We start from the raw sequence: 25517 nt of genomic DNA, 5'->3' as shown, positions 1-25517 counted from the left end.
ATTCAAGGCACAGACAGCAATGATCTAGTTATACATATAAGTTTATTTTCAATTTCGTATTTCATAGGAAAATTTAAATAACGCAGCCTTCCTCAATAATGATTCGTTAGGTTTTGATAACATTTTTGTTCCTCGTCCTAATTTTAATAAATCTTTAATGTGCTTTCAGTTTTATATAATGATAAAGGTATAATCTTTCAAATAAAGGTTTAAAGATCCAGAGTAAAGATTTGATAAGTCTTGGTATTTTACAACTTTGTAATTATTTGAAATATTTCTTCTTTTGATATTTTAACTAACGTATTCAAAATATTAAGGACGATGATTACTCTATTTTAGAATATTAACAGCTATAGGAAAAGTATAGTCTCATGTTTAAACGAATTTTTCACTCTTTTTAATTATCAAATTAACGGAATTGTTTCAAAAGATCGCTGGATTCATTTCATTTTAGAACAATTTGTAAATACGCGTTAAAATGTTACAGTACAGAATTTCTTTCGATAATTTTTTTCTTCGTCATTTGATTGTCAGGGCATCTTCGCTAAGATAAAATATTCTAGAAATTGATAGAATCATTAATTAACTTTTCAATCGGAAAATATAAGGCATGAGAGGTTTAGTGAGCCGAAAGGCTTCGTTTCCTGCGTATTTTCTTTGCACCGTAAAAATTTAATGAAGTGCAACTTCTAACAAAGGTATTATTCTGCAGAGAGGAGGAGAAAAAAATCCTACTGTCAGTTTCTGTTGGTAGGGCCGCTGACATGAAAAAAACATATTTGAATAAGTTAAGAGGGTAAAAATAATGAAACTTAATAAGCCTACGAAATATTCGTATAGAATGAGTAAAACAATAGCTGCTTTCATAATCTTCATTTGCATTTAAATTAGCTTTTCATCAGCCTAAATTTTCTTCGACGAGAACGAAAAGTACTTTTAAGTTATCAGGAGAATTCTTTTACGGAAACATCAAACTCTATTTTTGGTTATATTTCATTCAATTTGTGACAGAATTTTGGTTTTATTGAAGGAATCAGTAAATAATGGATACATTTTTTTTTAATATGACTGAATATATATGTAAGTAAAGTGATTTTCTTTTAAAACTCAAACAATGTTTAAAAGTACTTTTATTCAAAATTTAAAATAAAAAGTTTGAAAGATATATGAATGATATTATACCTCTAGAGTGTTCTAAAACAATAAGAAATAAATTTTATTGTATCCCTTTAAAGTTTGTTAGCCCATTTAACTTTTTTTTTAAAAAAATATTAACAAAATTTTTTATGCATTCTGTTTTAGTACGGATATTTCATGCTTGGATACTTCTTGACTTTTTACTATATACTAGATTTATTTGGATACTAAATTTTTTTTTCGATTAAATTATGATTAAGTTATTTTCATGCGTCACGTGCAGAGTATCTACTGTAAGTTTAAGATGTCCCACACGAGACGCATGCAAATTAATTATTTCAATAAAAAACATTTTATAAAAATGAATCTCTGCTAGAAGAGACACCTAATTCTAAGACATTTGTCTTAGAATTAGTTTATAATATAAAAACGTAAAAAAGACACAAGACTGTTTTCTATTGTTGTCGGCGTATTCTTATTTGCCATAAAAATCACATGGTACGATCCATTTTTCTCACAAAGGAGTTGAGCTTTTTAGCTATTTATTATAGTGCTCAAAGCGTGAGTTTGTAAGAAAATGGATTAAAAAAAAAGTAATTTTAATGTTCAACTCAAATTTCGTGCTTACGTTTTTTTTTTTAATCACTAAGCATAATCATTAAGCGGTCACTTAGAGATCGGGGGTAACTGTCAATAATACAGATGTAACTTTTCAGAGATCTCTTCGTATTCAGAATACTTAACAAGCGATTTTTTAAATATAAATTTAAAAAGCGTCAATTTAATAACACTATTATAACTTTATAAGATTCGTGATAATGTAGAAAGAACTGTCAACTTTTAACATCGTTTATTTTTCTTTCCATTTTTTTTAAATAAAAGACTAATTAAAAAATGTACTAAAAGTGATTTAGGCAAATAGGAGATATTACATAACTAATTTATTTGGATTAAATAAAAATAACAATTTTCATAACAGAAAAACGGAATCAAATGTTTTGCCCATTTTCTTTAAGTATTTAATACATAATATAATTTTATATCGATTCCGTTTTTTTTTTAAACAAGCATTTGTGTCCAATTTTCCTTAACACGCATTGTGAGATGTCCATTTCTTTAACATGCATTTCGAGTTGAGTTGTGTCCATTTCTTAGACTCACACATAAATGCTTGTTGCGTTATTACATAACGCATTTCGAGTTGTGTCCAGAATAAAAAGCTCACTAAAGAGTTATTAAATCGTTCATGACAAATGGCCGTAACTTGTAGAACACAATGCTTGGCATTTTCAGCAAAGGACGAGAAATACATTTTATTAAGTCAATAAATAAAACAATAAAAAGGGGGTAGTCCAGTAGTTTGAGAAACGAACTCGAACGGTTGGGGTTCGATCTTTGACTTTGCTAAGTCAAGTGACACTCGTACTGGTACAATCTGTGTGGAATTGAAAATTCTGTGGTCACAAGAATCTTAGAAATATCCCTTCCCCTTCAAATCTATGTCTACAGAGAGGAAGAAGCCTCACGAATGAGTAGTGCTGCCATCTACCCATAGGGTTCTGAGCTAAGACGAGCTTTCACCCTTGCGGTGCTCTCTTGTCAAACGAAAGGCGCACCTTCCTGACTAAATTCGCAAAAAGCTAATGGCTGGCGAACTTGAATTGTACAGGTGTCATTAAAAACAACAATAAACAGGAAACGGATACGCGATTGGTGGATGGGTTACAGAAAAAAATATTAGAGGAAGAAAAAAAAATCATACTTCGCTGTTGTGGATGACATTCTTAATGCAGCCTTCAAAGCCCTCTCTTGTGTGCTGGTGTTGCCACCGATAATCCGTCAAGTACTGGTGATGAACACCTCCTAGCTGCAAGGGAGTGTTCACGTTCAGAAACTCATTGAAAGGTGGAATGTTGCTCTTCGTCTCACATCTGGATCGGTTAATTTTGGGTGGATCAGAGTCTTCGATTTTGGCTTTTTGGCAATTGTCAATCACTAGTCTAACAGTCTGGAAAAAAAAGGAAATGAAAATTTTGGGTTAGAAAAAAATGTTAATTGCATTAGACTAATTAACTAAGTTCATTAGATTATTAGGCATTTCTTTGTGGGCTAATATTTTTTCCATTTGTATACGTTTTATTTCATAAACGGTGTTGAACAGCCAAACCACTTTGAGTTTGCGACCTACAATGTTCAACACCGTAGCCTTGTAATTTTAAACCCAACCTAGAAGACAAGCGAATTCTTTGATCAAGCATTGAAGCAAACTAGCCTTTGCGGAGTACTTTCTTTTGAGGGAAATAACCCGAATTTGAGCATAGTGAGGAAAACCATGAAAACCTCCTACAGCTAGCTCCGCCAAAGGAATTTTATCCTATGATACGTCTATCATTGAGGATGTTTTATGCAGCACTGTGATCGGTGCGAGCCGGGCGCAGAATTCGCATCAACCAGTCACCGCTGGGATATGAATATGAACCTGGCTCACCTCATTGGGAGGCAAACGCTCTATCCCCTGAGTTCTGTATACTTGAAATTATTAAGGGTAACAAAAACACTGATAAAAGACTTGAAAAAAAGCAATTTAACCAAAATATGTATGAAATAATCAGATAGGGAAATTATTTTGGATTAATTTTGGAATTTTATAATATAGCCATTACAATGTGTATCTGTTATATTCTGTAAATTATAAATATTGGTTCTAAACGTATTGTTATTTAAGCATGTATTGTTATTTAAGCACAAGTTATATTTTCAATAAAATAAAGACTTATTTTTTCATAAAAAACTGAGCTGATAAAAAATACAGTAAAGTGTAGAGCAATGTACAATACACAGTACAGCAATGCTAGAAAATCGGAGCAGAATTTTAAGTATGTGATGCCATTCACACATAACATACCTTAAAAATCTGTGTGGACCAAAGAAAAAGATAAGATGAAGATGTAAAATTTTGTTCATTTGTCTGAAATTTAATGCATGAAGGTAAAATAGGTGACGTTTAGGTTTCTGAAGTCCGAGACTTTCTTTTTTTATTCTTTAACTTTCTGTAAGAAAGTAACGGTGGTTAACTTTCCTTTATTCTCTATTTTTATAAAATGATTAAGAGAATAAGGTCTCATAGAGCATGTTCAAATATTAATATTTGGTGGCATGCTTTTGGTGTTTTTATTTAACAATTTCCCCTCATTAACAAAAATAAATTACAAAATTCTCCATTACTTATGTAAAAATTAAGTGTATTTAGAGTTTTACATATGCATTGCTGATTCTTCTCCATGCTTTCGCGATATTCGAGCTTTAATAATGGAACTGATTTATTTAAGAACATAAGGAATCATACCTCTCTGTCCCAGAAGATATCTATCTGATGCCATTCGCCATCGCTTAATGATTCGTCCACGTAGACCACAATCTCGGCAGTGCCAGAACCAAAATCGATGAGTAGCCGAGGTCTGCCGCTCTGAAGTTCCAGTGAGATGAAGTCTTGGACGGCCACCTCACCAATATCCGGATTGGAAATGGGACCGTTGTAGAGAAGCAGACCGTCCGGCTTCCTGGTCATGAATTCCAAGCTGAGATGAGAGTTTTCGCATTGCTGGAGGGAAGGAAACCAGGCCCAACCACGACCGTCGAAGCTGCGGGTTGTCATCTGGCATTGAGGTCCTTCATAGCCATCTAGGCACTTGCAGCTGTGGACACAATTTGTTTTTTACATATGGCTGTTGAACTTGTTTTTTAAAATAAACTTAAGTTAATTATAAAACAGAGCATCCTAGACAATGCTTTATTTTTTGCAATGCCATCTAGTCAAGAAAGATAATTGAGCTTCCTACTCATTAAGGCAATTACAATTGTTGAATGGTTATTTGTATTGTATTGTATCAATGTATGTACATATCAAATAACATTAAAATCGATCCAGTAGTTCTAGAGATAATCGACCAGGTCTGCAAATTCTCTTAATTTCTTACACCAATGTACTTAACATCAACTGATCTAGTTCATCCTGATAAGTTGGATATCCATTTAAAATTGCTCTTTATATACAATCCAACGATAGAGTTCTTATTAATTGATTATTTTCTCTCTGATATTATGTACTTTATACAATTAAAAAAAGAAATGCACTCACCTCACACCGCCGTAGGATTCGAAGCATCTACCACCGTTATGACAGGGTAGTGGTCTCTTCCTGCAAGTCTCAATCTCAGAGAAATCACGGGCACCACACACGCACTTGGGTTGCACCCATGTGTTCACACCCACGAAAGAGGTGCGGTTGGCATTCACAACGATCGGTTGGCGATCTACCATCAAAATGTTAGTGCAGCTGGTCTCACAATTTATGTTCTCAAAGAAGCACTCGTCGATCCCTACCATCGTGATGTTGATTCCGACTTCTTGCTCAATCTGAAAAGCAAATAATACACATTGAATCTACCCGAAGCACAGAATGCGCTAAATATATATTTTAGCGTATAATACGACAGTTGTGATTAAAACAGGAAAGCGATGATGTGCAGAGAAAAAGTCTCAAATGTTACTTTCACGCTTTTCCCCAGACATGAAAATGATTTTAAATATATCTTTAGTTTTTTTCTTTCGTGTCGTTTTAAAATTCGAAATACAAAGTGAACATTGATAAAACTTAGAAGCATGTTTACTTATTATATTGGTTGTAATATTGAACAACCTTCATTTTGATTTGATTTGAAATATCGTTAGATGAAGTGGGGGAGGGAAACAATGTATATCTGTTACCGTGAATGACCAAAATCAAGAGAATGTCGACTTTCACCGGTGAATGTCAAGAATCACTGAGTCGCTTTGGTGAATGTCCGAAATATTTGTTATATCCGATTTGATATTAATTTATTCGTTGATATTATTATATTTATTCGATATTATAATATCTGCTGAGGATAGATTAGGAGAAACATCAGTGTTCGGAGTACCGGGCAAATGTATACCGGGCAGTGGCACTGAACCTTAAAAAACATCAGTGTAGGGTTTACCGAGAAGTGGCTCTTAACTATATCTAGCATATATTTTTTTACAAAAGCGACTATGTGATTGTAAACATTTACCGGCGGTAGTCAACAAAAGGTATTGTTTTCCTATTACTATTTTTGCATCACTAAAGGTATTTACTTGTACTGTTATTATTACGTTTCTAATTTTGTTTGTTTTCTAAATTAAGAGTTAAAGAGAATTATTATTATTATTAGAATGACGTAATTCTACACTACATTTACTGTCTGTAAATTGATCAAGAAAATATTAAGGTGACGAATTAAGAAACTTCTTCCAAAAATAGGAAAGCATGAAATGGAATTCTAAGGAAAACCTGGTTCCATCTAGGATTTCGGTGTCAGTAAAGAAGAAAAGTAAAGTTTGGCCAAGGAAAAAACCAAATTCGGCCATCAAATCTTAACGCATTTTTTGTACTATTCTATTTCATTTATTTTATTTTATTTTGCATTTCAATTTAGGGTGAACCCAATTACTCAAATTATAGGAATAAATAAAAAGAATTCTCTGAAAAGAGTAATTACCAGCTCCCTGTTGAGGGCCACAATACCGTTCAACATGCTCGCTTTAAAATATGGCGTCCTGTGAGCAGAGAATCGAACGTCTGTGATGGGAGGACGCTCTTGTTTTAGGATGACGCTGAAGATGTCCACATTGTCCTTTCGTGTAGTCGTCAGGCTTGCAATCATGTCTCGAAACTTGTGGTACTTGCTCTTCACCTGTCGGTTCTCTGTCCAGTTCCAGACACGAACGAAATCTTCAGCGCTGATTCCTGAAATAGCACACCAGGAAGAAAAAAATAATTTGCGACAATATCAACAATAGATATATCAATTTAAAAAACTACGGAACAGTAATACCATCCGCCATAAGCTTTAGTATGTTTTTGCACTATTCAGGGTGATTAAAAAAAGATGAAAATCGATTTAATTAATTTGCATTCCAAGATGTATAAATTGGAAATTAATAATCTATATAACAATGAAAAGAGAAACGTTTGATATTCTTATACGATTGTTATTATAAAAAAGCTCATTGTGTTCTATCCTTTGCAGCACAGCAAACACATGAATGTTAGCAAAACTGATCTCGCACACTCAAAAGCATGTTTGTTGCTGTTGCCATCCCCAAAGCCCAGCAGTATTAGATTAGGTCTACAAAGCCAAACACCCTCAGGAAGTCCAATCATGCATAAAATGTGCAGCTTCCGTTGTCTAACGACTACAGCACCTGTGGTGGAAGGCTTGACCCTGTTCCATGGCCTGCAGGCCTTGGCTGAGCATAATGGAAAGGCCTTCAAGCATAGGGTGAAGCAAGCTGTTAACGTATGCTCCCAACATAAAGCATGTCTTTTGTGATTGAATGCACAAGAGATTTGAGGAACAATCGAGCAGATAAAACCTTTCGTGCAAACTCAAGAACTCAGAAAACCTTGGGCTATATAGGACTCAGCTTACAACTCATGGTGAAACGAGGTACAGAACCGCGCTATCACCCCCAAAGCGATGATAAAAGAAACTTTAAACCTTTCCTCTTTTCATTAGTATATAGACTATTCATATCTAATATATATTTCCGAAAATACATTTCAATTAAATTGAGCCCATCTTTTGGAATACTTCGTACCATCTTTGGAATTCTTTCGTATTTCTGTAAGAACAACATTTTATCTCCTTACTGTTTCCAAAGAATATTTTACGTTTAAAAATCGTTAAGACATTTTGAAAGCTTATGGGCAAATTATACTGTTTATTTTAATGCAAATTTTTTATAGGCAATTGACAATTTACGTTTATTTTAATGCAAAGTTTTTATTTGTGGTACAAGTGAAACGTATAGAACCTCTTTAAATAACAGCTGTTTAAAAAATATTTGAACTAAGAATATCCAACTCAGATATGATGGTTTTTAAGCTAAACAGTAAAACAAGTGTATGCAATATAAATTACATGCTTATTAGCTTATATTTCATCTTGCATAAATGCAGATTTGCATCTAAATCTGCATCTTCAATGGAGAATAGAATTGTTGCATTAAATTTTTTTTGTAATTCAGAAAAATACGACTTTTGTAATTTTTTTAATATTATAAATAGTAAAAACTTTCATTTTATAAATAAAATATTACTTTTTTTGATAGCTTTGATTACGGTCTTTCAAAATATTTGAACAACTTTGAATTATAAAACTTTCTGGTGAAGTTTTTGTAAGTGAAAATGCTGTTCCTATGCTAAACTAGGCATAACATACACGTTGGATATAAATGTTTTGCTTATTTTCCCATTATAATACACACTAGTACATCTTGCCATTATTTTAGATTGACATATATAGTTGTATATGCTATTTTATGATACAGTTGTATATGCTATTGTATTGTATGATATCGTATTATTTATAGCTGAGATGTCTTGTCGGAACAAGACATCTCTGCTATAGATATCATTCAAATGAACATATGTACCTGATGTATATGTCATTTGGACACATGTACCTGGCAGAATGGATTATGTATCTGATATGTCCGCTTGGACACATATACCTGACATAATGGACCCATGTGCTTGATGTATATGTCCATTGAGACACACGTACCTGACATAGGGGACATATGTACCAATGTTGAAATGGACATATGTACCTGAAATTCGGATGGATCCAGAGTTGTAGATGGCCTCCTCCGGAATCTCTTTGACTGTGACTGATACATTTGCGGACACTTCTTGGGTGTGGACTCGATCGTGGACCAGGAAACGCAAGAAGTATGTCCCTCCACTTGTGACATTCTTCATGACGATCAGCCCCGTGTCTTTGTCCAGTTCGAAGTTGGGGTGGGCAATGTTGTTCTCCCAGTAAAAAGATTTGTCTGGCAAATCCCAGTCATCCAGATCCTCGACGTGGACTCGACCAATGGGTGTGGGTGGGGACTCACCTACAAAGAGAACAGCATAATGAACTTTCAGCAGCTAAAAAATCTTCAATGAATTAGCAATGCAAGTTTTTAATAATATTCTCATTATTGGTGTTTCGTATTATCTCGTCTACCGTTTTCGCCTACAGAGTCATTTTGGAATATTTCAAACTTATTTTATTGTAATAATTTATTATTAAGAAATTGACATTTTTTGCAACTTATTGCAAGAAATGTGGTATTTAAATTTGAACCATTTTCAAATTTATTTTCAGATTTGGCAGAAATGGTGGACGAGATAATACGTAAATATCCGTAATACGTAAATTAGGGGTTACCTCCATTTATTTCAAAATCTCATCGAAGGTTTTCTGAAAACAATTTTAGTTTTACTCATGATGAGGCAGCATGAGGTTGTATCGTCACAAAGAGCTCTCTAAATAAGAGCCTCACACAAACATTTTGAATATATTTTAATCTACTTATTTGTTTCGTAAAATTGTTTGCTTTGATATTTTTTCGTGTTTCCTTATTCGATCTTTTTCACTTTTGATCACTTTGAGAGGTTTTGATGGTCTCTCCTTAAGGTTTTCTTCAACACAAAGTCTATGGAAGAAATTCCTTGCCTCCCAAAAATGGTCGTAAATAGAGGTGGTCTTTCATGGAGGTTTCATAATAGTGAGGAAATATGTTAATTAAATGATGCACGAAGCGAGCTGATCTGAAAAATCAGGGTGCGTAGCCAAATTTTTCAACAGAAAACAAGCAGCTTTTAAGTACTTTTTAAGCACTACATACATTAACAAAATGCAATATAATTTTAAAAGACTTCATATGATCACGATAAAATAATTAGTTTTTGACAAAGAACTCTTTTTCTTGATTAGATTAGCCATCATAAGAAGACAGAGATTTTTCGGTTCGAATTCAGAGAGTGGAAAGTGAAGCCTGAAATTGAGAATATCTAGCTAAATGCAGCAGAGTTACACATGAGAGTGCAATAATCTCACCGAACCCAGCTCAGTAGACGCAAATCCGGACTCGAAAGGATTTCATCAAACATATAAAATGATTGGGCTCTTTCATTCGAAGGTACTCCGAAATGGATTGTGGTTGAATGAATGGTGAAAACGTTGAATAGAACAATGTGAAAAGCACGCTTTTGCACAATACGTTCCGAATATCGACATGGTAAAGAAAAAAAATCTCCTTTTTGAAAAGGGAAAATTAAGCACTTTTCAAAAACTCCAATAAAACTGGTAATAGGTTAGAATTAACCTATTACCATTGTATTTTTTCGTATTTTACTTTATTTACACAACAATAAATTAATATGCAAATTAAAAACTAATGTGTCTGAAAGGAGACCAACTGAAATATATGAGATTCCCCACTTTATAAAAGAAATTTCACGAAAACAGTTTTTTTTACTTAGCACCTAAATTATACAATAAATTACCATTCCAGTTGCAAAACATCCTAACATATTCTTCTTTTAAGCGTGTTTTATTTCAATTTATGATGAACATTGACGATTTAGATCTCTATTTTTCACTTTAAAGGAAGCATTTGATTTTTTATACCAGTCTTGTGCCAATCCAAATGAATTTCTTATGTTACCTTTATTATTTTTTTTCATATAGTTTCATGTATTTTTTTCTATTATTACAGTGTTCAACAATATATGATGTCTTATGATGAGCAAAATAATTTAAATTTTTTTAAAAAATTTTTTTCTTTCAATTTCTAATTTAAATTTATTTTATTACTTTTCTTTGTCACCTGGACAGGAGTTTCCTCTTGACGACGAATATATATTCTTTGTATTTATGTGTTGTTTTTGTTCCCAATAAAGTTATATTAGTTTGTTAAAAAAAAAGCACCTTTAAGCACTTTTTAAAAACGCTACGCACCATGAAAAATATAAAATAACAGCAAATTACTAAAAATTTTTTTGCCTTAAGTGACAAATTTGGAGAATTAGTGTCATTTTATGACTCAATACAAGATGTTTAAACTATCAAAACCTGAAATTAAATGCGAAAGAAATATCAAGAAAAATATTCTTTTATTTGCTTTTATCTCGAAATAAAAAGTTAAAAATTTCGTAGTCTCGAACTGTATAATTTTTTGTAAAAATAGCGGAAATTAATCGTTAAAAATCATAAAATCATACCCATATATTACTAAATTAAATTTATCTCATCAGACACAAGATCTAGAAATGAGCTTTAAGTCGCTGTCTAAAGATTGCGACAACTGATGCCAATTCAATTTATAAATTGCTAAAATAAAAGAATTGATTTTTGCTTCAATTTAATTGCAACCGTCTTAAGAAGAAGAACAAATGACGTTATAATAACATACGAGGAAATAATTAAGAGATGGAAACCTTTTTTCTTCCCTGCATTCTTTTTAGATGATTATAGTAACAGAAAATGTGACCTGAAAGTTAATAACGGTTCTGGAAATAGATTAGTTTTTGAAAATTAATTCTAAAAACTCATTTCGACGAAAAAAAAATTTTTTTTTTGATAAATCACGAGGCAGAAAACAGATTTTCTTTTTTTTTTTCATTTTATGCATAAAGTATGGAAAGAATGAAATTTCTTGATATAAATTATCGGCAAAAACGAAACGTATTAATTCAGGTGAATTCTTCTTCAAATATTTCCTTTCTTACAAATCTTGTAAATTATACAAAGTGAGGATATTGTTGAAAGCCCTTATTGAGTTAATAATCATTTAGTAGATTGATAAAGAATTCGATAAAATCTGAGACTTAAAAATCTTAATAAAAAAGATATCTTTTGTATTTTAATTATATTTAATTAAACACATTCAGAAATGATGGAAGGAATGGAACTTTTTTGATGCAAATTAAGGGGTCACAGTACCCAAAAAATGACGAAAATACCAAATTTTTTTTATTGCTTATAATAAAACTTCAAAGTATTTCAAATGTACAGAAAAAATTCATCTGTATCTACATTTTTAAAAAATTTATGAATGATTTTTAATTGTTCTAATACAGAAACTTGCTCAGCAGTCTGACTTTAAAGTGCTTTTTCGCATAGATGATAATTTTGTGTCTAAATCTTAATTAAATCCCTAAGGAATTTTTTCTATTTAAGATAAATCTTTGAAGTTAACTTTTTTATCTTGAGAATAATACACTTATTTAAACTGTGCATGGAATAAGCATTTTATGAGGTATTAAAATTTTTACGGCATGTTATATATACCTAACAGGAATTTTTACCCTTTTTTTTCTACTTTTTTACAAAATAATCTATAAAAAATATTCTAATTGATATATCAACAAATGAATGCACAAATTTATTAAGATAAATATTGCAAGCACTATGAAAAAAACTTTTTTTGAAAATATGTTAAAATAAAAAAGCCTTAGAGATTTAAAAATGTAGAATTTTTTCAACTTTTTTTAAAATTTCAAAAAAATTAAACAGTTTAATTACTTTTTGAAGATAAATTATTGATTATAACTTAAATGAGCATGTAAAGCATCCTCAAAATGAATGATTATACCTTTATTTTAAAAAATTGTTGCAAAGGTACTGTGACCCCTTAATGGTAAAAATAGAATATATTAATTTAGGTAAACTTCACCTTTTACCTTTCCTACAAATTTTGTAGATTGCGCAGAGTGTGACCACTTTAAATATACAAATATTCTTTTTTAAATTATTAAACCTGTATTAATCAGAGTAATAAAAAAAAATAATCCAGATCGTCCTTTTCTATAGGTCAAAAATGGGTCACATGTTTTTTATATGGTTAATATTGGGGATGGGGAATTTTGTTTTTTGCAATTGTTCTGAAATCATTCCCATCCTTATGGCACACTTTTTTTTCGGGCTTTCTCTGAAAAACTTCCCTAACACTAATATTTCTCTATACGCTTCTGAAACTTGGACAATGACAAAACTGAAGGAAACTTGTATCGCAATATTAGAGAGATAGATATTGCGGAGTATACTTGGTGGTGTAAATGAAAACAATAATCGGAGAAGGAGATTTAACTTTGAACTGTACAAGATTTATAAGCAACCTGATATAATTAAATACATAAAAATAAATAGAATGAAACGGATCACCCACGTGATTCGAATGAGTAATGACAACACAATAAAAAAGATACTGCTTTTTAGACCCACTGGAATAAGAAAGCGGGAAAAGTCGCGGTTGAGATGGGCTGACTCTGTGGAGTCTTGCAATTGATGGAAGGAATTGGAGATCAAAGATAAATCGGAAGTCGTCATGGAGAAATCTTCAGAGGAAGGCATTGGCTCACATTGGGCTGTCTGGTCAACTAATATGATGATGATGACTAATATTTCTCAACAAGATACTTTCAATGGTAATAACTACTAATTTAAACTAACAGAACAAAAGCGTTGTACTTACAAAAAAAAAGTTTACGAAATCACACGAATTTGACTCTTTTTAAAAAAGGGTTACGAAAAATACTTGTTTCGTATCGAGATTCAGTTTTTTTGTAATAAATGATATCGTAATAAAAATATCGGATTTTAAAAATTATCTTGAAAAATAAAATAATAACTACAAAAAAAAATCGATAAAATAAACAACGATAGAATCATTGCAAAGTAAATACTCAAATGAGCGATTCGAGTTTTCTAATTTCTCTGAAACATATAGGGATATTTATGATCCACTTGAAAATCAATAACTGCCGAAAATACAATCGATGCACCTTTGAGCCGCGATGGCTCAGGAGATAGAGTGTTTGCCTTCCAATGAGATGGACCATTTGAATCCCAGCGGTGGCTGGCCGATACGAATTCTGCATCCGCCTTGCACCGACTACAATGCTGGTATGAAATATCCTCAGTGGTAGACGGATCATGGGTTAGAGTCTCCTTACCGTCGGGCTAACTGTGGAAGGTTCACGTGGTCTTCCTCTCCATGTAACGCAAATGCGAGCTAGCTTCATAAAAAAGCCCTCCACGAAGGCAACTTTCTCCCAATACCTGATGCAGGAGTTCCCTTGTCTTCTGGATTGGGTTCAAACTTACAAGGCTACTGAGTTATACATTAGTAGTCGTATACACAAGAAATTGGGTCGGCAGTTCAACGACAGTTATAAAACTACAACAAAAGGAATTTCAATGAGGAGAAAGAAATGAAAGACAAACCTTTGAAGTTGTAGACGAAGATACTTTTGCTGCCGGGATGCATTCTGTTGTCATTGACGTCACCGATGATAACTGTGAGAGTGCTTGTTCCGGTCATGGACGGAGTGCCGCTATCTTTAATCACGATGGGCACTAGGTACTCCTTCTGTTGTTCTCTGTCGAATCGTTCCTTTGATGTCACAATGGCCATTCCGTCACCATTTGCACCAGCTGCAATAGAGTCATTTTAGTTTCCTAGCAACAATTTTACCTTGGTCCCAGTTGGGTTCAAAATTTGCTCGATATGAGTCCTATAAGAACGTGCACCGAGGGACCAATATTAGGATGTCTAGATTTTTTAATATTTCCCTTATATAGGGCCAATATAGAGCCTATATTACCTGATTTTTTTAATATTTAGATTTTTTGATACTGGTTGCAGAAAGTCTTATATAGGGCCTACATTGGCCAATATAAAACCAATATTGGCTAAATAATGGATACAAAGTATCGGGTGTATCTGGCAATTCTATATAGGACCGATATGGGTTGTAAAGTGACAGTAAAATATCGGGTGAATATAGGAAAATTCTATAAAGGGCCAATATAGGAAAATAAAGGCGCTTTTAACCTTTACTGAGCCAAGATTCATGAATATTGGCCCCAATGAGAGCCCAAGCTATTTTGCTGCTAGGGTTCTTGCAGGGGCATAAGTTCTAAATTTATTGAGTGTTTTCCAAGTTATGTTTAGAATTTTAGAATATATAGGGGAGAGTGGGGTCAATTGTAACATTTTTTACTTAACTATTTTTAACTAACAAAAAATCCAATATATTATTAGTATTTATTGACAGACGTCTAAAGTAGACTATCCTCTACTAGAAGAAAAATAAATACCTGATTTTAAATATTATTATATTAGTTATTAACAATTTTTGACAGTCGTGCACTTGTTACAATTGTCCCCACTTACGGGGTCAATTGTAACAGTTCATAAATTCAACTGAAACATAGTTAATTATACATATTATCATAGTTGTGATATATTTTTTTATTGATCAAAATAGTAGTGATATTTTAGGAGTAAAAATAATAATGAACAGAGACCTAAAGGGTTAAACTTTTAACTTTAAGGGGTTAAAAATTTTAATTTATGCTGCGAAAGGTGACAAATAAAATAATGCACATGCAACCTAATATAAATGATATAGGAAACTATGGGTGGTTCTTAAAGAGTTAAGTAATGGTTTGTAAACATAGGATTATTTATTTTCAACTGTTACAATCGTCCCTTTACTTATTGTTACAATTGTCCCCAAGACGCCATTTCAGCTTCATTTGTTAAAAACAATGCTAATTAATTAGCAAAGCTAATCTTTTTTTATTGAAATGTTAATTAAGGTGTCCACTTACATATTCGGTTACTAATTTTTATTTGTTTAAACAAAATTACTTTGTTACAATATAATATTCTAATACCAAAAAAAGTACTTGCGTGGCATGAAAATATCTTTTGCGATGTAACTCTTTCAAAAGTACATAAAAATGGTTGCCATCAGGGGTGTACATGTAGATTTGTTAAATGCACCTTGTGCGCCACCTAGGAACCAAATCTAGAACCCGACACTCGAAATTTTTGCTCTGTTACAATCGTACCCTGTTACAATTGACCCCACTCTCCCCTACTCTTATGAAATTGATTCGGTTTTTAATATACCTTAACAATTATAATAAAATTTAGTTTATACATTTAATAAATCTTAAATATATCTATTTTAATATTATCCCGCAGTACCATGAAAGTTGGATGAACCCATGCTCAGTATCATGCATGTTTGAACCTACATTCAGTCACATCATATGTGTTGAATAATTCTATCATACGTTGGATGAACTCATGTTCAGTATCATGCATGATGTATGAAGCTACATTCAGTAGTATCATACACGTTGAATAAATTTTTCATCATATATTGGATGAAACTAAGCTCATAATCATAGACGTTTAATAAATCCACGTTCAGTATCATGTAAGTCGGATAAACCAACGCTCAGTATCTTGTAAATTAGATGAATGCACGTTTGATACAATAATCAGTTAATTTATTTTAGTTGCATTCTGAAGATTTGAATTGGATTTTGAAAATGACACCAGGGGTCTGTTCAGTCATTTTGTGAAAGGTCAGTGTTATTAAAATTGTGAAAAAATTACTCGTAATTTGTGAATATAAAATAAACGTTAAGTCACATTCTTTCAACCAGGGTCCTGCTTTTATGAATTTGTGCAAATAGGGTCCTGTTATTGCAAAAAGATTTTTCTAAGAGTTTTTAAATTGAAAAGAGATACAAAACTTAGTTCGTTTGCATCTGTCTTTCTTCTCCCCACCCCGGGAAGAGTTTATTCGATTAACGAAACAATAATGAAGATAAATAAATTTGTGAAGGGTCCGATTAAAAGATAAATTATTTTGTGAAGGGTCCGTTTTTAAGTTAAAATATTTTGTGAAGGATCCGTTTTCATGAAAAAATATTTTGTGAAGGTTCTTCTAAACAGACCCCTGGACACACATTGCATAAATATAATATTTTGAGAAAGGACACTGACTGGGATCGTGTTGGACGTCAAAGAACTGCTTGATGATGTCTGGGGCGTTGGGATCCATTCTGAAAGTGAATGGGGGTCCGTTTCCTTTGGAACGATCGTCGTCGTCTGTGGCCAATATTTCCTCCACCTTCTGGGGCGGCGAATGCTCCATGATGACCGGTCTGTAGTCGCGCAAGAAACGAGGTGCATTGTCATTTATGTCGCTCACCACAACCGTCAACGTTGCTGTCGCCGTCCGCGGAGGTGTACCTTTAAACATAACACATCGATTAGAAAAAGCAACATAAGAGTAACATATTTTATATGAAAACCTGAAACGAATATTTTTGAAATTAACTCTTTGTCTAAAATCTTATTCATTATCCAGAACGAAAAGCTTTCTCATAATTGGATACTTTGCAAGGAGACGTCACCCGTGGGAGAACCAATCAGGTTCGACACACCTGATTCAAGGTCGCTGGCAGGTATCCAATTAAATCTGATCCAAAAATTGATTCAGCGTGATAATAAACCCAATTTATATTTTATACAAAAACCTGAAACGAATATTTTTGAAATTAACTCTTTGTCTAAAATCTTATTCATTATCCAGAACGAAAAGCTTTCTCATAATTGGATAATTTGCAAGCGACGTCACTCGTGGGAGAGCCAATCAGGTTCGACACACACGCGTGACGTCGCTGGCAGACATCCAATTAAATCTAATCCGAAAATTGATGCAGCGTGATAATAAACCTAAGTTATGAAGTTGTAAAACGTTAACACACCTTGTACAACCACGTGATTAGATACAAAAACGCGATTAGTTGCAAATACCCAATTATCGATACAGTTTCTCGTTTAAAACTTTTATGATAATTATTTCTAAACTATAATAATTATCAAAAAAATTTTATTTTTAAGGAAGTAGAATAGTTCATCTAAATGATGAAAACCATAAAAACGTTATTTTTCATTTTGTATCACGTGATTATGACATAATTGGGAATCTTGAGACACTTCATATACATAATGTAAATCTTAAATATCTACCTTGAATATAATTTTGATAATATATATTTAATATATATCTTGAGAGACTTTATATAAAATACAATCGGACCGTTGGTAGAAAGAATGCTGGCATAAATGGGCTAACTTCTTATTGTATCATCTAGTTATCAGTCTTTTCAATAGTTAAAAGAATAGTTTCAAATTCCATTTTTCAAAATACCCAATTATGGTAATGGCGAGTTTTATTCCAGAATTTCTTTTAAAAAAAAATGCATATGAGAAGTTTTTTTTTCTATGGTTCCAATTGCTCGTTCAATTTTTTTCACGTAATTTAGAAAATATAGTTTTGTAAAAAAAAAAAAAATTGGGATTGAAGATGATTCAATAAAACATTTTTACGTTATTTGAAGTGCAATTTTTTTATTAGATAATTAGATTAGTAATACAGTTTTTATTCAATGTTTTTTTTTTTTGCAAATTATAATCCATTATTTTTCAGAAAAATTATAGGTTATAAGTATTTATTATTATATTATTTTTCATTTAAGAAAAAATAAGATATGAAGAATTTCGTTCCATGAAGAGTGATTGACTAGGAAGAAACATAAGTTTACGAACAATAAGTGAGAAACTTTTGTCCACTATTTTGTTTTAGGTACGATTTACAAATGTATAATAAGCTCAAAAGAAATGTGTTAGAAATATTTTACAAATGAAAGAACATATGAAGCGGACAGTTAATAATGAACTGGGTGTTCTATCATGACCGTACGTAATGTATATGTTTAGAATCCTTATCGGAAAGTATAAACATTAGGGAAAAATTTGAATGAGTTAAAAAATTGTTAAAAATTGTCGAATCATTAGTGAGGATGGTGGATGGAATATATCAAACCAGTTTAATTGTCTGGTGAAACTGGGTGATGTTTCCAATAAACGATCTTCAACTTTTGTTTCTCCGGCAATCAAACAGAGTTGGTTATAAGTTACACTCTCCTCAGTAGTGATTCGATAGATATACATATTATTTTGAGACTCCTAATGTGTGTATTTCTATTGACTTCACTTATAATAAAGATTTTAAGTATATATAATACGGGTAGTCATTGCGTAACACCTTTCATATATATTATTTCTAAATCCAATTTAGAGTTATTTCGCAATCTGATATCTATATTTTAAAGCAGGTTGTAGAAGAAAAAATACTTGCGAATAATAAACTGATTATTAATTTTTATCCGTTTATTAATTATTTTTTTATCCATTTGTTAAATTTATTTTTTAAAATTTTTATATTGTTTTATTATTTTTAATTTCCTTTCCATAACTAATGTTCTGTTTGCTTCAAACATTTTGCAATGTCAAGATTATATCAATATATTCAAGCAACTCATAAAACGAAAAGTTTATGTGAACAACAAACTAATTATTGATTTTCCTCCATTTATTTATTAATTTTTATCCAATTGCTATTAGTATTTTATTCGTTTAATGTAACTAATTCTATAATTTCTTCTAACATTTCGCAATGTAAAGATGATATCAGTATCGTCGAGAAATTCGCACGCATTCATTATTAATCACTCTTTTCTATCAATTTACTATTATTTTATTTAATATCCGTTTACTATAACTAATTCTCTGAGTCCGTCTAGCATTTCGTCATATTAAGATGGTATCTGTGTATTTTAGAAATTCAATAAATAAAAAGTTCGTGCGAACAATTAACTCATCATTAATTTTTATCCGTTTATTAATTACTTATAATCCATTTACTATTTTTAATTAATTTTTCATCCATGTAACAATAACTAATTCTCGTATTTCTACTACCATTTTGTATATACCAGAAGATGTCTGTATTATACTCTAGGAATTCTTGTAAACAATAAACTGATTTTTATTTTGCATCCAGTTATTAAAATTATTATTTTTTATCCGTTTACTATTATTATTTATTTTATTCATTTACAATCATTAATTTTTTTATAATGTGTAAGTTTAATATATATTTGTATCAAATACTAATAAATGGAACAAGTTTAGTAAATAAGTTAAACTACAAAAATATTAAGGATATAGGAAATGGAAAAAGACTTTTGCAGGGGGGAGGGGAACGCAGGCAGAAAGCTAAATAATTCAGATGTATGAGATTCAGACTAGCAAACATTCCCAGACTATTTGCTCCGACTTTTGCTTTTGCTCTCTATTCTCTACTATATAGTTTCTTAGACTATTTCATCGAAAGATAAAATTCTATTTCAAAAGAAACTTTTGTAGAACTTTTAAAGTCTCACTATGAATTTTGCTGATTCAAACAACCAAACCGTAAAAAAATACTATACAGACATTCAACCATTAATAAACCTCTGGAAGAAAGGAAATTTAAATATATCTTATTTTCTAATTCTATGAATCTGAATTCTACGAATAGTTTCTACCAGTATATAGAACATTGTCTTCAAAAGCAATGCTTCGATATATCAATCAAATATGGTTGTACAGGAAAGAAGGTTTTTTAATTGTCAATACTAAAAAATTAAATTTAAAGAAAAAAAAATCGAGGTTTTTATAATTATGTTATTGTGAGTGACCGAAATGTTGTTGACTTCCACCACTGAATGTTGACAATCACATAGTCGCTTTGGTAAATGTCCGAAATATATACTATGTCAAGTTAAGTGCCACTGCCTACATCAATGTTTTCTAAGGTCAAGCGCCACTGTCCAGTAGGGGAGAGTCGGGTAGCCCCGTCCACTTAAGGAGCATTACTTATATTTCTGTATAATATTGAGTAATAATCAATATTTTTGTATGTTTCTATTGTTTTACCATCTAATTAAATAATGCAAAAAGAATAAACCAAAAAAAGAATAGTTTAACTTAAAAAAATAGAAATTTAAAAAAACAAGTTTTTCAGCTCTTTTTAAAATGTGTCGGGGAGCCCCGCCCAGTTACAAAAATTATGCTTTTTGACTGTTTTTTCAGGTGTAAATGAAAGTGACCAATGTATTGTCAATAGATAAACCTCATTTATCATTTTTATCACAAAATTATTTTATTCTTTACATATTTATATACTTCTAGTGAATTCTATCATTTAATAACGACAATATTTGTTGTTAAAAATGCACATAACATTCAAATTTGTTATGTGCACATAACATTCAGCAATAAAATAATTATCTTTGCAACCGTACATTTATCGACAAAATAAAATTGGGCGGTGATAACCGACATTAATGTGAGCATGTACTCGAAATCCAATTTTTTGTAAATTTGTAATTACTCGAACAATTTTTTAACATATAAACTTCTTTCTTCGTGCAAATTAAACTCAAGACTACATACTTTAATGCTGTATGTATAGAAAAAAAAATATTTTTAGTATTAAAATGAAGTTTAATCGAAACATTCAACCAATTTTTCTTAATTTTATGACTACTGTATTCAACATATTTTCAAAACTATTGTTTACCATGTTAACAGCTGCATAAATACTTGAAACTTGGAAAATAATCTTTTTTTAATACAACAATTAATGTCCGATAGCCCATTGACTTGAAATTTTTTTCTATACATATGAAATTGACTGTGGGCGGGGGTACCCGACTCTCCCCTATACATTTATTTGGTACTTCTGATGTTTCTCCTAATCTATCCTCAGCAGATATTAAAATACGGAATAAATATAATAACATCAACGAATAAATTTACATCAAATCGGATATAATAAATATTTCGGACTTTCGATTATGTGATTGTCGACGTTCACCGATGAAAGTCGACATTCTCCTGATTTCGGTCATAGCAATTTATATAAAAAGAACAATTCAGTAATGCCATCGGCGAGGGTCATGTCAATGGTAATGTTCGCGAGGGTCCCAGAAATGCGAGGTTCTGGGCGCTATTTTACAATCCAGCAGCCTTTAACGACTCACTCTCTTTTTTCTTGTGGGGATTTTTCTCTTGATTGTAGCTGGCCGTAATTACAAAGCAAACTTTCATTTTTATTTTTAAATATGTTACCTGAACTTAATTCCGCATCCAGCTTACACCGGCCACAGTGCTGACGTGAAAGTGGTAGACGGATCACAGGTTAGAGTCCCCTTGCCGTCAGACTAACAGTAGGAGGTTCTCCTGGTCTTCCTCACCGTGTAACGCAAATGTGGGTTAGTTTCATCAAAAACTCCTCCACGAAGGCAAAATTTCTCCCGATACTTGATGCAGGAGTTCCCTTGCCTTTTGGATTGAGTTCAAAATTACAAAGCTCTGTAGTGAACATTAGTAGTCGTAAACCCAAAAATAGGGTCGGCTGTTAAACGACAATTGTAAAAAAAACAAAAACACTTGTTTGACATTTGTTAGCTCTCTGGTCGTTAAAGGTTGCTGAATTTAAAAATCTCGTATTGGGCATATACATGTATATCACATCATCTTTCTATAACGACAATGTACAAGCGCAGAAAAAGAATGTTCTTTTTTTTTCGAATAATTCCAATCTACCTACCATCATCAATGGCCAGAATCTTCACTTGATGTCTGGGCGTCTCTTCCCTGTCCAGTGTACGCTGTATGCGGACCACTCCATTTTGGTCGATTCTAAATTGGCGTTTCTTGTCCGAAGAACGGTCGATGGTGTAACTGCAATCAATAACACAAAATAAAAAAAGAAAATTCTTTTAAATAAAAAGAACGGAAGAAGAATTTTCTTCCAAAAAAAAAAAGAAAAAAGAAATCAATTTATGAAGCAAAACAAAAGGAAGATGGTGTCCTTAACTGATGACCAAAATAATGCCTCGGAATCTGTACAATTCTTCTTTATTCTAGATTTGTTTCGGCGGTTGGATTCATTGTTCTTTTTTTTTGTTCTTTTTCCAAAGGCGACAGCGAATGGCACCATTTTCTTTTTCTTTGTTTTCAGTCATTTGCTTATGGGGGGGAAAGGGGGGTTGAGAAAGAAAGAAAGAAACAGAGGGAGTGGAAAGTTAATAGCCATTAGGGTCGAGAGGCACGAAAAAGCGCTTTTCCCGTTTTTTTATTTCTCCTTTTTTTCATTTTTAGTTCAAATTTTTTTTTTAAGTATTTCATCGGCGTTTCCCATAAAATCTTTCAAAGTAATACAAATAAAATCTGTCATTTAAGGGGAAGCGGGAGTAACAGAAGGATTCCCGGTAATTGTTATTGTTTTTTGATACGATATGTCTTTTATCGGATTTAAAAGAAGAAAAAAATATATATATAAAGTAAAATATATTTTTTTTTATCATTTAATTTTATTTGAGTTTCCATAATTGAAATTGAAGAAAAGAAGGAAAAAAAAGAGGTAACTTATTGTGTGGTGTGTAACTTATTCCAAAGTTCTAATTATCAATTTTAAAATAATGTAGTTACAGATTTTCTTTTAAGTAATATATTTGCTGTTGTTTTTAAAACTTATTTTTATAATGACAGATCTTTGTTTTGACGCTTTATCGCAACCTAACGGTACTTTAACGTTATATTTCTAAATTTTACACTAACGTTACTATAATATTTCAGTTTTTTATTTTTTGTTTAATTTTTTTTTAAGTACTTCGTCGGCGTTTCTAACAAAATGGTTCCAAATCTGTTATTTTGAGAGAGAACAGAAAGATTCAGATTAATTATTACCTTTTTTGATACGTATTGTCTTTTATCGGAATTGGAAAAATTATATATAAAATGAAATATATTTTTTATCAATTAATTCTTTTCGAGTTATGTTAATTGAAATCGGAAAAAAGAGGAGAAAAACTTATAGTGTAGGGTACAATTAAGTGTATATTTATAATTCGTTATTTAAAAAGCCGTGTTATATGTTTTACTTATAAGTAGCATATTCGTTGCTGTATTTTAGAAAATAGCACAGAACTTGGAATAGCACAGAACTTTCCTTGGAATTATTCACTAATAATTCCAAGGAAGCTAAAGCGACTAGTATGCCTGAAAATGAGAGGTGTTTGGCCAATAAAACATTTCTCCAGAACTAAAATGGATGAAAATTCAACATTTTTCGAGCATTCATAGTGCCATCTGGTGCAACGTTATGGATTTAAGAGTGAAACAGGAAAATGAAAACTAAAGGTGATGTATCACAATGCAGTTAATCGATTGAGACAGCATAATCATCAGTTTTGAAGCAAATATTTTACTCAGTTATATTAAATATATTCCGAAAAGTTTTATTTTTTATTGTTTTCAGCTGTTAAAAGTACTAAAAAAACCACTTCGAAAGTAAATACAAAATGTAGGGTGTCTCAGTGTTGTGAGATACTTTTCAGAGGCAGTATGTAGGAATTGCAAAGCAACACGTGACCAAAAATGGCACTGTACGCCTCTTGGGTTCATAGTTACTGTATTGCTATTAAATGTTCACCCTTATTGTAACCTTACTGTGCAACTAGAAGCACTATCCCAGATAGCACCGTTATTAGATAGCAACAAAAATACATCAGTCACGGAAACTCATTTTTGTAGTCACATGCGACCTCCACGACGTCGATGCGTGACTTTTTGAAGTTGACTATGTCGTTATATTTTGACATCACCCAGACGTCAACATGAGAGCACAATGAGACATAACTGTCGCAGTGACGTCACCGTGTGACAACAATGTGACATATTCACGTCTCAGCTTAGTCACACGGTGGCCTTCTTGAGACGTAAATGTCACAATTTCGTCACATCATGACTCTATTGAAACGTGAATAAGTGACATAGTCACCCAGTTGAGACGAGAATATGTCACATCTTTGTCACACTGGGGTCTTGAATTAGCGTAAATATGTCGCGGCTTCGCCATATCGTGACCCTGTTGAGACGTGGAAATGTCACATCTTTGTCACACTGGGGTCTTGAATTAGCGTAAATATGTCACGGCTTCGTCATTCGTGACCCTGTTAAGACGTGAATATGTCACATCTTTGTCACGAAGTGTCGTCACTGCGATGAATAATTGTCTGATTGTGATCTCATGTTGACGTCTTTGTGACGTTCCCAAAGGCGGACGCAGTAACCTTTTCAGACCCACGCATCAACGTCTCAGAAGTCACATGCGACTTCAAAAACGAGTCTCTGTGACTGTTGCATTTTTGTTGCCATCTGGTAACGGTGTTATTTGGGGGTACAGTATTTCGGTCGATTACCGATTATTCAGCCACCCACTAATGATTAAATTTCAACCTTGATTTGGTTTATGTATTCATATACAGTTCTTATTAAAAAAAATTGCTAACTTAAGTGTAAAACTTTTTATTAGTTTTTAATTTTTTAAAACTTTGAATAATTTCTTATAGTTCTTTCTCACTAACTAATAAATTTTAGTGGGTGAGTTGTTATCTATCATGCTCAGGGTTGGTATTTTGTCCGATTTCTCCCAGGAAGCTGGAAGAAAGTGATAAAAAAACCGGAAAAAAACTCCTGGAAATGGAAAACTAAAAACTGCCAAATGTATTTGCTTTGCAATTATGTTTAATGGATAGTTAAAAAAAACTTTTATTTTGAAAATTATTATTTTGTTAATATTTTTCGACTGTATTTTAAAAATGATAAGCAATAATTCTGTTTTCATTAATTTTTTTTATTAAAGTAAACTGATATAATTTAATTATTAAACATAAAGTACTAATTTTTCCCAATAAAATTTTAATATTAGT

General features: G+C 31.9%; 1 protein-coding gene across 3 annotated transcripts in view; it reads right to left on the bottom strand.

Annotated features, from left to right (window-relative positions):
- Positions 1–25517, bottom strand: part of CadN (neural cadherin) — a 532539-nt gene that overhangs the window by 20182 nt on the left and 486840 nt on the right. For all 3 annotated transcript variants that reach the window (XM_087149551.1, XM_087149545.1, XM_087149554.1), the window contains 8 exons: positions 22352–22485; positions 16849–17097; positions 14265–14474; positions 8815–9105; positions 6699–6946; positions 5276–5553; positions 4484–4832; positions 2900–3145 (listed from right to left, as the gene is read on the bottom strand). In XM_087149551.1, the coding sequence (XP_087005677.1) occupies positions 2900–3145; positions 4484–4832; positions 5276–5553; positions 6699–6946; positions 8815–9105; positions 14265–14474; positions 16849–17097; positions 22352–22485 (2005 nt within the window). The remainder of the gene's footprint in view (positions 1–2899; positions 3146–4483; positions 4833–5275; positions 5554–6698; positions 6947–8814; positions 9106–14264; positions 14475–16848; positions 17098–22351; positions 22486–25517) is intronic.

The sequence above is a fragment of the Parasteatoda tepidariorum genome, chromosome 1 (genome assembly GCF_982258835.1).
Source record: "Parasteatoda tepidariorum strain Cologne lab strain chromosome 1, Ptep-v5.0, whole genome shotgun sequence".
Lineage (NCBI taxonomy): Eukaryota > Metazoa > Arthropoda > Arachnida > Araneae > Theridiidae > Parasteatoda > Parasteatoda tepidariorum.
This window is presented reverse-complemented; position numbering and strand designations above follow the sequence as displayed.